At 44.9% G+C, this 16,346-nt stretch overlaps 1 protein-coding gene across 9 annotated transcripts in view; it reads left to right on the top strand.

Moving 5' to 3' along the window:
- Positions 1 to 16,346, top strand: part of LOC119955765 (coiled-coil domain-containing protein 9B-like) — a 402,308-nt gene that overhangs the window by 318,001 nt on the left and 67,961 nt on the right. For all 9 annotated transcript variants that reach the window (XM_038782328.1, XM_038782341.1, XM_038782317.1 and 6 more), the window contains one exon: positions 8,513 to 8,624. In XM_038782328.1, coding sequence (XP_038638256.1) covers positions 8,513 to 8,624 — 112 coding nt within the window. The remainder of the gene's footprint in view (positions 1 to 8,512; positions 8,625 to 16,346) is intronic.

The following is a 16,346-nucleotide window of genomic DNA, read 5'->3' on the forward strand; positions in this document are numbered from 1 at the left end:
TCCGTATGCAGCCTCTGAATCTCAGAGGTCATCAACAAAAAGGGCAATTCTGAAGCAACAGTAGACAATGGGTGAAATTTAATACCCCTCACTCCTGGTGATGAACTTGGAGTGGAGTGAGGATGCTGACTGGGGACTAATCTTCCTATTTCCGCCTCATTCTGGAGCAGAAAGGCTCATGTAGGCCCACTTAAGGGCCTCATTCTGCTGGGGGTGGGCAGGGATGTTGCCACATAGAAATCCTGACAAACAAACCCATGTTGGATCAGTGTCTGATTAAGGGACGCTAGCTTCAGCAAGGGTGTCGGACTGCTGAAAGCCACCCCACTTCCAGTGCCTCCAAACACCCATCCTGCAAACACTATCTCCTGTCCTCAATCACCCTTGGGTTCTTCGGTGATCCTGGTTTGTGTTGTGTCAGCACCTCCACTGTTCCCGGTGGCATTGCCTGCAATGTAGTTTCTGGCCTCTGATTGGCCAGTATCTCTCAAGAGCGGGATTTCCACCCTGCGACCTTATTCCTGGGGTAAGCCCGACTGTGCCCACTGAATAGGTATTTGATACGCCAGGCCTTCCCCAATGCCTCTCATCAGCTCTCCAGATGGTGGGCCAGACCCCTGTTGCCTAGATTAAATTCTGTCCAATATATGAAATTCTGTCAGTCTTTCCATCGGCAATGTGCATAAATAAAGAGAGATTGAGGTAGTTTCTTTCTAGCGTGTCAACCATGATGTTTCAGGCTTCATGCTGATGATATGCTCATGTAAAGGGAAACCACCCACATCTTAGACATGGCAGGGAACTAAGTACATGCTTGTCCTGACCAATTTACACACTCCATCTTCAGCTTCAAATAGGGTCGCCGAATGCTTCGCCTTGGCTGTTTGGCTCTTCATTGAAGTATGTCAAGCTCTTGGAAGCGTGAATGGGCCATCAGAGGGAAGATGGAGAAAGAGCATGTGGAATTGGAGATTCTGCTCAAAGTGCTTCCACCTTTGGTCCCTTATTCCTACCTTAATCAGATCCCCACCTGCTACCACCTCCTGTCGTGATGGCTGACTCTGTTGATGTATATGTGCATCAGTCTTTGTTCTCATGGATTCCAAAGTCCAAAGAATAACAGCCAAATGCACCTGAGCAGTCATCCATCCTGCCTCTAGCTCTGCCAAAACCACAGGTTTGCACTTCGTGGGAGTTACAGGTAAAGGAAGAAAATGGATTTGTAGTGGCACATGGGTGTTCAGTTGAATATATAAAACTTGTTAAATTGTCACATTTCTGTTCAATGTATGTGGAGCATAAACTTTATTTCAAAGCTCCATTATCTCATCTTTCCCATTGTTGCCCATTAAGTGACCTGCCTCTGTAAAATAGTATGACAAGTTAAAGGGAGCAAAGGTTATCCACGAGAGAGCTGGATTCTTGATTGGATTGCAGCACGCCACTGCCATTTTTGAAACCCTTGCTCTACATAGTGAATGGTGCCCGAGGGCAGTCCAGCCCCCTGAATTTTATATTTAGCATCTCAACAATTTGTTCAGTGATTCATCCACAGACTCTGTTTGAAAGTAAAAAGACCTGTGACATCATGGCAGCATCTTTGATACCTTGTCCAGACATGCATGATACTGCTGGGTTATCTGGGGCACCTTGGTTGGCCCATGCACAATCTGTCACTCCTGCACCTTTAGCAGTCCAGCCAGAGCAGCAAATCTGAAGGCCATTTCATTGTGTTTGGACTCATAAACAGCAAATTGGATGCAGTTGGCTGCCTTTGCAGGCATGGTTGCACTTGTGTGGAGCTAATTGATTGTACGGATATCACCAGAAAATTCTTGGAAGGAGCCTGAGGCAGAGAAATGCAGGGCTGTTGTGACCTTGACGGTACTGGAAATGCATGTCCACCTGGTCTGTTTGACAGGAGGCAAAGTTTCAGGAGATTTCAAATGCCAGGGGACAACCTGACAGGAAAGTCTGAGCCTCCTATGCAGTCACATCCAGTAAACTAATCTCTTGCCCGCTGGGGGTTTCACCTCTTGCGAGCCGGAGATCTTTGTCATCATTGAATCCCTACAGTGCAGAAGGAGGCCATTCAGCCCATCAAGTCTGCATCAACCTATGAATGAGCACTCTGCCCATTTACGAATGTCCACCTCTCCCTATCCCCGTAATCCCATAACCTAACCTACACATCCTTGGACATTAAGGGATAATTTAGCATGACCAATCTATCTAACCCGCAAATCTTTGGACTGTGGGAGGAACCAGAGATCCTGGAGGAACCCATACAGACACGGGGACAATGTACAAACTCCACACAATCACCCACGGCTGGAATTGAACCTGGGTCCCTGGAGTTTTGAGGCAACAGTGCTAACCACTGCGGCTAAGCAACAACTGGTCGACTCCACACTGGACGTATCCCGCAATACTCTGTGGCCCCGACCGTATAGCTTCTGGAGGAGAGGAAAAAGCTACAAATGGACTTTGACCTGCTCTCCACTGGAAAGCAGTGAGCCAACTCAGCCAGACGCAGAGGATCTTCTATGAACACGGAAACCAGGCTAACCGCCTGCTGGCCCACTAGCTGGGTAAGCAGGCAATCACGAGGGAAATAGCACAGATTAGGGACTGGTAGCTGAGCCAGAAACGGTTAATGAAGCGTTTGAGGCCTTCTACACCTCTGAGCCCCCTGAGGGGGACTTGAGGATGGAGCAATTCCTCAACAGACTACACGTGCCAGTCATGGAGAGGGTAGGAAACGGTGGCTGGAAGCACTGCTAGAATTGGGGGAAGTCATGGAGAGTATTGACTCGATGCAAGCGGGGAAGGCAGCACGGTAGCATTGTGGATAGCGCAATTGCTTCACAGCTCCAGGGTCCCAGGTTCGATTCCCGCTTGGGTCACTGTCTGTGCGGAGTCTGCACATCCTCCCTGTGTCTGCGTGGGTTTCCTCCGGGTGCTCCGGTTTCCTCCCACAGTCCAAAGATGTGCACGTTAGGTGGATTGGCCATGATAAATTGCCCTTAGTGTCCAAAATTGCCCTTAGTGTTGGGTGGGGTTACTGGGTTATAGGGATAGGGTGGTGGTGTGGATCTTGGGTAGGGTGCTCTTTCCAGGAGCCGGTGCAGACTCGATGGGCCAAATTGCCTCCTTCTGTACTGTAAATTCTATGACTATGACGAGATGGATTCCCGGCGGACCTGTCCAAAACATTCACGGCATCACTGGCCTTGCACTTACGTGAGATGTTTGCACACTCGCTAGCAAGGGGCATGTTGCCACCAACGCTAACACAAGCCTCAATCTCGCTGATACCCAAGAAAGACAAAGACCCAACTAGCATTGGGCAGCACCACCCAAAGCTGCAGCCTGGCCGTCTGACTTGTTGGAATTCCTCCGACTGGAGAAAACAAAATTCGCTATCCGTGGTGGGAAGAGGGCTTCACAAGACCTGGAAGCCGTTCACCAACTTGTTCCAAGACCTGTTCATAGCCAGCAGCCAATAGAGCGGTGAGGGGAGCACAGACGTGCCACAAAAACGTAAAGAAAAGAATGGGGGAGGAGAAGGGACGGGGGGGGGGGGGGGGGGGGGCAGAAACCGGCGAGGCATAAGACAGGCAGCAAAGACACATGTCACACTCTGTGGGGGGGGGGATCTCCCCAGATGGAAATTTGTAAAAATACAACTTTAATTTGCCAATGATAACCATATGATAACGAGGGCAGTACTATAGCATAGTGGTTAGCACTGTGGCTTCACAGCGCCAGGGTCCCAAGTTCGATTCCCTGCTTGGTCGCTGTGTGCGGAGTCTGCACGTTCTCCCCGTGTTTGTGTGGGTTTCCTCCGGGTGCTCCAGTTTCCTCCCACAGTCCAAAGACGTGCAGGTTAGGTGGATTGGCCATGCTAAATTGCCCTCAGTGTCCAAAAAGGTAGGAGGGGTTATTGGGTTAAGGGGATAGGGTGGAAGTGAGGGCTTAAGTAGGTTGGTGCAGACTCGATGGGCCGAATGGTCTCCTTCTGCACTGTGTTCTATGTACCATAAAACATGAAAATCAATAAAAACATTTATCAAAAAAAGAATAGCAGCAAAATATGCCAAAGAAAGTTGGCAGCAGGATGCAGCCCTACTTTACCCCACTGCTGATCTCGAGAGCCTCTGATGATGCTCTGTTGTAATTGTGCATGTTTTTGTGGAAATAGGGATTTAAAGCCAGGAGTCCACACGGGCAGCATCTTTCCAAAGCTGTTTACAGATTCCACCTCTGTTGACCAGGTCAAAGGCCTTGGTGAGGTCCATGAAAGCAATGTAGAATGGTCTGTGCTGTTTGTGGTATTTCTCCTCTACCTGAGGAAGTGAAGAAATCATGTTAACTGCCGAACCTTCAACTCTAAAGCCACACTGACGCTCAGGGTAGATACGTGATGCCAGAGTCTGCAAACTGGTCACAGCCATGTTAGCAAAGACGATCCCCGCAGTACTTAACAAGGAGATGCCTTGATATTGTTGCAGTCACTGCGATTTCCTTTGTGTTTTTATAAGGTGACTATTTTTGCATCATGCACGTCTTGAGGCACAAACCTTTCCTTCCAGCAGAGCCACAAAAGTTCATGCAAATTCTGCAGCAGTGGTAGTTTTCCACTTTTGATTATTTTCGATGGAATGCTATTGTTTCCTGGGGCTCTACCAGTGGCAAAATGGGCAATGGCCTTGTTGAGCTCTACTCTGGTGAGCTTACTGTCAGGTACACCTTGACCGGAAAGTCTGGTTCTGAAAACCTCTTCACTGACAATGTTCTCAATTGCGTAAAGTTTGAGGACACGCTCTACCTATCTGCATACTAAGTTCAATTGATGATCGTCTCTGTCTTCAAGGGGGCTTATTTAATTGCTGCTCGGCCTTTTGTTTTCTTGATCCCTTCATACATCATAGAATCATAGAATTTACAGTGCAGAAGGAGCCAGATCAAGGACATTGAGGATATCCTGGGTCCTTTGAGTCGGTGCTGGGACAAGCAATGATCTGAGGATGATGTTTCTTGGAGTGCTATTATTTCCTTGGCTGAAGTCTGGGAGTGGTCACTGCCACAGTCAGCGCTGTGATAGCTATAAGTGATGAGAACACTGTTGAGGGTGATGCCAGTGATGTGATCTCTCATGTCTTTGGGACACCTTGTGGCATGGCTTAGTTTGGAAATAGCTGTTTGTCACAGAGGTGCATAGCTCCAGTAACCTCTGTCCATTTCTATTCATCTTACCCTATGCAGGTTATGCAAGCTGTGTGGTTTTTTTGCGTTGAAATCTCCTGGAAACTGTAATACGCTGGTGCTGAGAATTCTGCTTATAGCAATGCAAGTGCCTCAGAATTGATCATAGAATCATAGAATTTACAGCGCAGAAGGAGGCCATTCGGCCCATTGAGTCTGTACCGGCCCTTGGAAAGATCACCCCACTTAAGCCTCCACCCTAACCCAGAAACCCTACTTAACCTTTATTTTTGGACATTAAGGGCAATTTATTATGGCCAATCCACCTAACCTGCACACCTTTGGGCTGTGGGAGGAAACCGGAGCACCAGAAGGAAACCCACGCAGACATGGGGGGGGGGAGTGCAGACTCCGCACAGTGACCCAGGCCGGAATCGAACCTGGGACCCTGGAGCTGTGAATCAAATGTGCTAACCACTATTATACTTCGCTGTCCACTTTCTAAAAGGAGTAAATCAAGGATCCTTGATATCTAGGTGGAGGTGAGTATCGGGGCATAGAGGCACAAGATTAACTGGGCCCCAAGCGTAAGTAGCTTCTCTGATCCTTCTGTGGTGAAGTTCAGTCTTTGCAAATAGAGTATTTTTTCCAGCAAAGTTCAGTCCATGCTCACTAGTTGCCTCTTGAATATTTCCCTGCCAGTGGAATGGGTAATGATTTCTCTTTAAGAGTTCCATTTTGAGTGACTCTAGTTGCTTGCAATACAGTAATATCCACATTGAAATTTGTAAGTTCTGTGATGATCACAGATGACTTGCATGCGTCATTAACTTTCTGAAAGTCTTTGGTAAGACACGATACATAGCCCTTATGTTCTAGCTTACAACTCAAAAGACTGGTATCTTCTTTGTTGAGTTTGCCTTGCCTGCATAGATTTTAGCAAGGCCTCCTTTTGAAAAATGAATCTCTTAAGTTCCAAGCACCCAATGTAAGCAAGTTGGCCATGGTGGACAGCACTGAACTGACTGGGGCTGCTCAGCTTAGATCAATAACTCCAATTGTGCACCTTAAAATTGACACAGAAATGGGACCGGTATGGCAGACTGAAACCGCTTAGAAAGTGACCATCAAAAATATTCACCAGTACAAAATAAGACCAAAACAAAATCTGAAATTTTGCCCCTTTTGATTCAATAAAACACAAGGCAACTTGACAGATAGCGAGGAAAGCCATCATGCAGCTTGATGTCGAAACCCCGGATTTAACCAGGGACCTTTAGATCTTCAGTATAATGCTCTCTCAACTGAGTTATTTCAGCTGATGAATAGAATAGAATAGAACAGTACAGCACAGAACAGGCCCTTCGGCCCTCGATGTTGTGCCGAGCAATGATCACCCTACTTAAACCCACGTAACCCGTATACCCGTAACCCAACAATCCCCCCATTAACCTTACACTACGGGCAATTTAGCATGGCCAATCCACCTAACCCGCACATCTTTGGACTGTGGGAGGAAACCGGAGCACCCGGAGGAAACCCACGCGCACACAGGGAGGACGTGCAGACTCCACACAGACAGTGACCCAGCCGGGAATCGAACCTGGGACCCTGGAGCTGTGAAGCATTGATGCTAACCACCATGCTACCGTGAGGCCGTGGTTATAACGTTTATCATTTCTGCATAAAACCTCATACTTTGCTTTGTTTTTTCAGAAGGTTTTTTAATTGCAGTTGCTATCTATACAATGAGATACAATGATTTCTTCCACCATCTGAAGTAACCCCCGGCACTCTTGCTCTATGCCAATCGAGTGAGAGCTTATCACTGGGAAATGTTTCTTCTCGCATTGTGCCAACAAAAAACCATGAAGCTGGAGTGCTCTCTACAGGATGCGAGCCTGGGAAAATCACATGAAAACCCTTAGTTGCCCAAGCATCAGGGTCACCCTCTCAGCATTGCTGGTATTGTCCAAAGGAAAGGACGAAACAAGTACTGTTTGGTACCAGCTCTGCCACAAGAGTTTCCAGAAAGCTGCTTGATAGATGCCTACAAGACTCCATTTCGGTTTTCCTAACATGCTAGACCAAAAGTTATGGTAAATTGCCCTGTGGGTGTCTCAGGAGACAATGTGGCTAAGAGACACCCACGGGGCAATTTATCATAACTTTTGGTCTGGTTTGTGGGCATCAGAGTAAAACTACATGCCAGGGGGCTGGTATGTCACGCACCTGGGGGCCAGGTCTCCTCCAAACCACCTGTAGTTTAGCCTGGGTCCGCAGTTTTATTATGTCGCTATAGGTAGATACTACATAAGGCTTGCTAATGACTAAGCCAAGTACAGGACAGGCTCAGGCACTTTGGTCTCTTTTCACAATAATTGTACTGTTAGCCAGCGGTGGGAGCTGAAAACAAGAGGTGACAAGCACTGACTACCCACTACACCACACTAATGCACTTGATGCATCACATCATTGGGAGATACACTAAAGTTTCACTAGAAAAGACAAAATATTCGGTTTTATACCATTATTTCCTGCCAAGTTAAATGCCTGAGTGCTGAACAATCCCATCTTATTAAAGTTTCTTAATTGAATTTGCCGCCTTGAAGTTTTTGCAAAGGAATAAGTTTGCTATGGTCAAGGTTGGGTTCCCCAAATGTTTAATCAGTAAGACATTGTTCTGTAGATCAGAAACGTTCATGGAAAGACACTGGAACTAGTTAACATCTTTAATACTGTATGATATCCTTAGTCTTTGGGAAGGAGCTTTCTTCCCTTTCGAATGATGAATCTTCCGCTGATTCTGGGATAACTATTGCATGCAAAGTATTTTTCATATATTGTTCTGAAAACATAATCTTCTGTGAGGTATTGCCATGCTGAAGGATTGCCGACATAGAATCTGATGAGCATTATCAGCCATTTGGCTGGTAACAAAAGTGGAAAAAGTAAAAATGAATTATTCCTGAATTTGGCGTTGTTGTATTTGGCAGTGAGCAGTACAATCAATCCGCAGACATATGCACGTTTTGCTTCTTCAAAGTGATATTTTGTACAATATGATTCTTTTCTGTTTCATGCCACAAGTAAGCATCTTTTTTATGAAAAAAATATACATTTTAGTAAATTGAGTAATGGCATATATATTTCAAAGGTATTTGCAAAGCCTAGTAACTTAGTTGGAGAATATACTATGAAGTATGCATGTGAAAAAATGGTACAAATTTAAACCCACAGTGAAAATTGTTAAATGTGTTTTCCATCTGATGCTATTCCTTAAATGTGTGCTACTAATTTTCAGATGATGGAAATCATTCCGACAAGACCAAAGAATTGTTTCCGTGGTCTGAAGCTACAGATAGCAGTAAGTCAAAGGGCAAAGACAGACTGACTGGAAGAGCCAGAAGCTTTAAGTAAGTGCAACAGCGAAAGGGCATTGATTTAATATTCTGTTGGGCGATTCACCATTGTTTCTTGGTACACAACCTCAAGCTTTTGGAACTTTTTCCAAGTTGCTATTGAAGTTACCATCATAAATGCCTGTTTTGTAAAGGGATAGATTGGTCTGGAACATTTTCTAACACTGTTCAAAAACCTGTTGGGGTTGGTACAGGAAACACACTCGAAGCAAAAATGAGTGATTGGCCTTTCAACATTTATTTTTAATTTCCCCAAACTGGTCACTGAGAATCTGATGTGTAATACTTTAGAAGTTGGGTTTTATCTTTTAACCATGAAGTTTTGATATGGCAGAATTTGATCAAATGTGGCACCAAGTAACCCAAGTAAAACTGAAGCTACTAGGGATCAGGAGAAAAACCCTCTTGTGGCTAAATTTACATCTGACACATTTATAGCTGTGGCTGTTGAAGGCCACTCATTTCATGCCACAGGACATTATTGCAGGTGTTCCTCGGGGCAGCATCCTAGGTCCAAATATCTTCCATCATACAGTCAGAGATGGGGCTTTTTTCTGCATAATGTTCTGCTTCTCATGTTAATGAATCCTAGGTTAATGAAGACTTAATATCCAGGCTTGGGCTGATAAGTGCCAAGTAACATTTATGCCATACCAAGTATGGGACAGTGACCATCTGCAACAAGAGAGAACCTAATAATCTCACCATAACAATGGCATTCGTATCCCTGAATCCTTTGCCACCAACATTGTTGAGATCAGCACGGTAGTACAGTTATTAGCACAGTTGCTTCACAGCTGCAGGGTCCAAGGTTCGATTCCCGGCTTGGTCATTGTCTGTGTGGAATTTGCACGTTCTTCCTGTGTCTCCGTGGGTTTCCTCAGGGTGCTCCGGTTTCCTTCCACAGTCCAAAGATGTGCAGGCTAGGTGGATTGGCCACGTTAAATTGCCCTTAGTGTCCAAAATGGTCAGATGGGGTTACGGGATAGGGTGGTGGTGTGGGGTCCTCTTTCCAAGAGTCGGTGCGGACTCGATGGGCCGAATGGCCTCCTTCTGCACTGTAAAGTCTATGTCTATTGACCAGAAACCTGATTGTAAATGTCATATCTACTCGAGACTTGGCATTCTGCCGTGCATGGCTTCCAGAATACCCAAAGTTCCCCCACTTTTTGAAGGTGGGATAGTTACTGGCTGGGTCTCCCATCATACTGGATCTGCTCCAACTAAATTCTTTCCGACTGACAACAGAAAAAATGAATAGAGGTAAGAGCATACTGTTCTCATTTACCTTGTTAACTGATGGCATGAAAGAAGCTTAACATTAGCTAACTTAGCAATAGTAGATGTATGGCCTGTGAAGATTAGGGGATCTGTAGAGAAAGTGAGGGAACTTCTATTTAATACCCGCCATTGCCAACAAAAACAGGTTGGATTCCTAAAATAATCATGTCTGTACAAGTGGACTTGATCTGAAAAGCATTGCAACAACTAATCGGCTAGGATCCAAACAGTTCCCAATTCTAAACACTGACTTGTCCTCATGTTGATCTATTTTTGTGTATGCAATGAGTGGAAGCTATAGCTTAAATCCCCAGATTAAAATAATTAGTCCGCAGAAATTCCCTCAAGATTTCAATATCCAATCTGTACCATGTTGATGATTAATTCTGGAATTAGATTATTTTACTGAACACTAAGGTCAAAATAAATTAAATCCAAGTTTTCTAATTGTACCAAAGCCAAAGAGTACTTCCTTCCCCATCTTGTAAAAGAACAAATTATAAAAATAGTATCCTTGGTTGTTGTGGAAAAAGATTCAGAAAGAGCAGCCAACTTTAGTAAGTGCATGTGATATTCACTCTGAGAAATAGATCAAAGTTCATGGTGTGTAACTTTTTCCAGAGTGCGCGTCGGGAAGTTGTGGCTGAACCTGCCATGGCATTGAGGTTCCACATCAGGCTTGCATGTCTGTAAACTGTACTGGCCAGCATATAAACATGAACTAGAAAACCTGGCAATGTAATTGGGAGTAGAGTCGGGGAGATAAAAGAGCACGAGAAAAAGCGTGATTGAGAGCGGAGCCAGGGAGTTAAAAGAGAATGAGAAAGAACAAGACGGAGCAGAGCCGAGGAGCTAAGTAAAGCGGGGAAAACGAGACTGAAAGTGGAATGCTAGCTTGGAGATTGGACTCCTGAGGTGACGTCAGGATTCAAAAGCGACTCTGGGCAAGTGGAAGCGCTGATTGGGTGAGTACAGTCAGGTAAGTATTTCGTACTTTTAACGCTTATAGTTTGTACGGGTTATATTCTGCATTAACAAGGACTAGGGAAGAAGGCCATGGATGTGGAGACGCCACGGCGCGTTGGACTGGGGTGGGCACAAAAAGTCTTACAACACCAGGTTACAGTCCCAACAGGTTTGTTTGGAGTCACTAGCTTTCGGAGTGCAGATCCTTCATCAGGTGATGTTCACTCCTGTATTATGTGGGGAGCCGGGAACATTTCCAGTGCCTGGGACCAGCATGTGTGTAGGAAATGTCTCCATCTGCAGCATCTGGAAGCCCAGGTTTCGGAGCTGGGCGGCAGCTAGGGACACTGGAGCATCTGCGAGCTGGAGAATATCATGGATAGTATGTATAGAGAGGTGGTCACACCGCAGCCTAAGACTAGACAGGAAGGGAATGGATGACCACCAGGCAGAGCAAGAGAACTAGGCAGGTAGTGCAGGAATCCTGTGACCATTTCCCTGCAAAACACATATAGAAGTGGAGAAGTGGGTTTTGGTTTGTGAGGCACTGACATCAGTACTGGGGAAGTGGGGGCTGTACTATTGGGATGTCTTGCATCTGAACGGTGCTGAGATCAGTGATCTTGCAAACCGTATAACGTGGAGGTGGGGTGGATTTTGTTTTGGGGATATGTAGGCTTTCAAAGCAAAAGGGTATAACAGCATTACAAGGCAACAATACCAAAAGTGTGAAGGGAAGGGACAGATTGTACAAAAATAACAAAACAGCAACAAGTAGGGTAAAAAAGGAAAAAATGGTAACAAGACAAAATTAATGGTTCTTTACATAAATGTACGTAGCATTCGGCGCAAAATAAGAATGAACGCGCAAATTAAGGTTAATGGGTTTGATCTTATAGGTATAACAGAGACAGAGAGATTAAAACAGATAACTAAATATTCAGGGGTATGTAACTTTTCATAAGGACAGGCAGGAAGAAAAAGGTGGCAGGTAGCTTCATTAGTACGAGATGGAATAAGTACAATAGCAAGATATGATTGGGATTGGAAGATGTAGAATACATTTGGGTGAAGGTAAGAAATAACAAGGGGAAGATGACACCGATGGGATGGCTCAGTCTACAGACCCGCAAACAATAGTTATACTGTAGAACGGATAATAAATCAGGCGATAATAAAGGCATGTAAAAAGGCAGCACTTTAATCACGGGTGACTTCAATTGTCATGTAGATCAGGAAAATCAAATTGGCAGAGGTAGCTGTGAAGAGTTCATTGAGTATATTCAGGACAGTTTCCAGAACAATATGTTGTGGATCCAATCAGGCATATTTTGGTTTGGTAATGTGTAATGAGGCAGGTTTAATAAACAATCTCAGTAAAAGATCCCCTAGGAAGCAGTGACCATAACATGGTAGAATTTAGCATTCAATTTGAGAGTGAGAAACTTTGGTCAGAAATAATTGTGCTACTACTAAATGAGGGTAAATATAAAGGAATGAGTGCAGAGTTGGCTGGAATGAAATGGGAAAGAAATTAGCGGGACAAATGATTGATGATATTTCTGAAATTAATTCATGACTCATAACATATATCCCAGTGAAGAAGAAGGATTCTAGGGAGGCGATAAATCAACAGCGCCACTCCCGTCGGTCCCGGGTAAATACTCTAGTGGTGGCGACGCTGAAGATTTGCAGGCAGTTGAGGCAGCATTTTAAGCTGGGGGCTGGGTCAGGGGAGATGCCGATTAGGGAGAACCATAGGTTTGAACCAGGGAAGCTGGATGGGAGGTTTCGGAGATGGGAGGAGAGAGGGGGGTCAGGGTATTAAAATACCTGTTCCTGGGGGAACGTTTTGCAAGGTTGGAAGAGTTGGGCGAGAAATATGAACTGGGGCAAGGGGAAGGGTCTAGGTACCTGTGGGACTTTGCTAGGAAGGAGGTTCAGAACTTTCCGATAGCGCCGGTTTCCCTCGTTGTTGAAAGAGGTATTGACAGTTGGGGAATTTTTGCCCATTAAAAAAACCGCAGGAGCCGGGACAAAAGGGACAAATTAATAAGTACCCTTGCAGGAGCTACCTAGTACTTGACCTCCTCCTGCATGCAACCACTGGAAATCTCAGTTCTTGCGGTTTAACTAACATCATGTCATTACCTTTTGCTCGCCTGATCAATAAATCAAAAAAAGGGAAGACTAGTTTCCTACACAATAAAATGACCTCCTTTCATTTAATGTGGCTCATCCTTGCTAACTGTATATAAGGACTGTAATGCAAATTAAATCCATCCTGTGTTTTTCTTTCTTGGTTACTTTAACACGGGTTATATAATTGATAAATTATTGAAATCAAATATGGTGAACATGGACTAGGTTTATACTTTTGACAGCACTCAAACCTCGCTCCCACTGAAATTAATTATATTTGATGGTCTAATCATTTTACAGTTATTTCTCCGGTGCATTGAGTATATTGTAGTCTGAAGGAATTTGTGAATTTCTAATGTAGCAAGATTATAATGGTTACCTTTGAAAGAAGGATTATTTTAACTGCATGTCACATTTTTCTAGAAAAAGAGTTGTCTTTAGCTCAGTGTTTCTTTTCCCCTTCCAGATGATTCCTTTGTTTCCCAGAGGGCGTACAGGGCATTTCTTAATAATCAGTTGGAGTTTTTAAGAATTATTTTTTTGAAAAAAAAAGGTCTTGATTAAAACATTTTTAACAATGTAAAAAGTTGAAGTTGGATCTATGATATATTAAATATTTTATGTCGTTCCAGTCGGTAAAGTCTTACTTTCTGTTATGATTTTAAGCGGCTTTTAAAAGTTCTGTCAATATTGTTACACTCACGGGAACATTCAGAACAGGCACCTTTACTTAAAAATATTGTTTCCTCTGACTTTTGTTTTAAAGAAATTCGATATCTGATGCCCAGCTCTTGGACTACAAAATCTTCCCTGCCACTTTCTTACAACAGCTTCTCTGCGCACGCTTTACTCCCAGTTGGGTACCACTTCAGAGGGCAGTAGTTAAAAGAATTTATAAAGCGTAGTGCTGTCCTGCTGGACATGCTCCCAAGAAAAGGAATAGATAAAATAAGATTATAAAATGAAGTTATTTATCTAGCCTTCGGAACCCAATTATGATTGAAACAAAAACTAATTTTTAAATGATCACTGCCCTACTTCAGGTGGTAATACAAATTATTTCATACATTTCTTGGTCCCACTCCCGTCTGAATTATATATGAATTTGAAAATATTCCTGACTCACTCCTTGGTCTCACTCCTGGCTGCACCTGCAAAATGTTCAGAAATTTTCTCATCACCACTGCTACCTGTAGTAAACTTAAAATCTCTGCTGCTGTATAAATTAATGTCGTACTCCTGCCTGGTTTCTAATTAGGTTAATGTCTGCTGCTGTTATTTCATTTTATGCATTTTCAAGGCGTCGGGAATGATCGACGGACCCAATCACGCACCAGAAAGTACCTGAATGTATCCATCCTGTATATAGATGATGCCAGGACTTGATGGTCTAAGTTATATGGAGTGGATGGATAGGCTGGGATTTTTTCCCTGGAGCGTAGAAGGCTTCGGGGTAATCTTATAGAGGTCTATAAAATAATGAGGGACATAGATAAATAGTCAACATATTTTCCCAAAGGTAGAGGAGTCTAGAACTGGAGGGCATAGGTTTAAAATGAGAGAGAGATACAAAAGAGACCAGAGGGGAAATTGTTTCACACAGAGGGTGGTGAGCATCTGGAATGGGCTGCCAGAGGCAGTGGTAGAGGCACAATTGGTAGAGGTACAATTTTTTCCTTTAAAAAACAGTTAGACAGTTACATGGGCAGGGTGGGTACAGAGGGATATGGGCCAAATGTGGCCAAGTGGGACTAGCTTAGTGATAGAAACTGGGCGACATGGACCAGCTGGGCCGAAGGGCCTGTTTCCATGCTGTAAACATCTATGACTCTATTCCACCAAGACCTACCTTCTCCCTCAGCTCCTTCCAGTCAGCAAACGACCCTCTCAAAATAAATCCTTTACCTGCTCCGGCCTCTTAACTCCACCCCCGTCCGGTCACCCCGCCACCCCCAGCATGAAATGCCAGCAACACTGCTGCCATATAGTGTAGTGATGACCACCGGATTTGACGAATACTTCACTGGAGCGAACAGGAGAGAAGCTGTCACCAATGTCTTCAGACACGGCCCCTTACATGACCTCAACTCCATCCACACCCAAGCAAAGTCCTGGTCCCCAAACCAGCCCAACACCTCCGCATTGGCTGCCCAATAGTGAAACAATAGGTTCGGCAGCGTCGGCCCCCTCCCTGCCTGCTTCTCCCTCTGCAAGGCCCCCTCTCCGAATCCGAGGCGGTCGCCCCACCCATATGAACCATGTTATAGATGCTCCAGACCCCAAAAGAACGCTTTAAGCAGAAAGAACTGAAGGCACTGAAGCAAGAACACAAATCTTGGCACGATAATCATCTTAATCTCCTGCACCTGGCTCACCAGAGAGAATGGAAGGCTGTCCCATCTCTGCAGATCCGCCCTCACTCTATTCGCCAAGCTAATAAAGTTCAGCTTATGAAGCTGAGCCCAGTCTCACGCCAGCTGGACACCCAGATAGCAAAAACTAGTCCCAGCGCACCAAAGGGACAGCCCCCTCATCTCAGCTCCTCCCCCCCCCCCCCCCTCTTCACGGGGCCAGCCGCAAAAAACTCACTCTTCCCAACATTCAACTTATATCCCAAAAATGAATCGAACCTCTCCAATGTCTCCATAATATCATCCAGCCCATGCCCCTTACAGTAAACAAAAGATAATCAGCATACAAGAATACCCTGTGCTCCACTCTACCCTACAATCCCTCGCCACTTGTCTGAGGCCCCCAAAGCAATTGCTAATGGCGCAATCGCTAACGCAAATAACAATGGGGATGTAGGACAACCCTACCTCGTCCCCCTATACAAGGACCCCGAGTTTGTGTTGTTAGTTCACACACTGGCCAACGGTGCCACAACTTTACTCATGGCACAAACCCAAGCCCAAACCCAAACTTCCCCAGTATCTCCACTCAACCCCATCGAACGCCTTCTCTGCGTCCAACGACACAATTATACATGTCTACTTTTTAAAATAAATTTATGCAAGCATGTTGGATTAAATGGCTGGCTCATCACAGCTCCAGGGATCTGGGTTCGATTCACGGTTTGGGTCACTATCTATGCAGAGTCTGCACGTTCTCCTTGTGTCTGTGTAGGTTTCATCCGGGTGCTTTGGTTTCCTCCCACAGTTCAAACATGTACAGGTTAGGTGGATTGGCCATGCTAAATTGCTCTTAGTGTCCAAAAAGGTTAGGTGGGGTTATGGGGATAGGGTGGAAATGTGGGCTTAAGTAGGGTGCTCTTTCCAGGGGCCGGTGCAGACTCGATGGGCCGAATGGCCTCCTTCTGCACTGTAA

This window comes from Scyliorhinus canicula, chromosome 2, assembly GCF_902713615.1.
Source record: "Scyliorhinus canicula chromosome 2, sScyCan1.1, whole genome shotgun sequence".
Classification (NCBI taxonomy): Eukaryota; Metazoa; Chordata; class Chondrichthyes; order Carcharhiniformes; family Scyliorhinidae; genus Scyliorhinus; species Scyliorhinus canicula.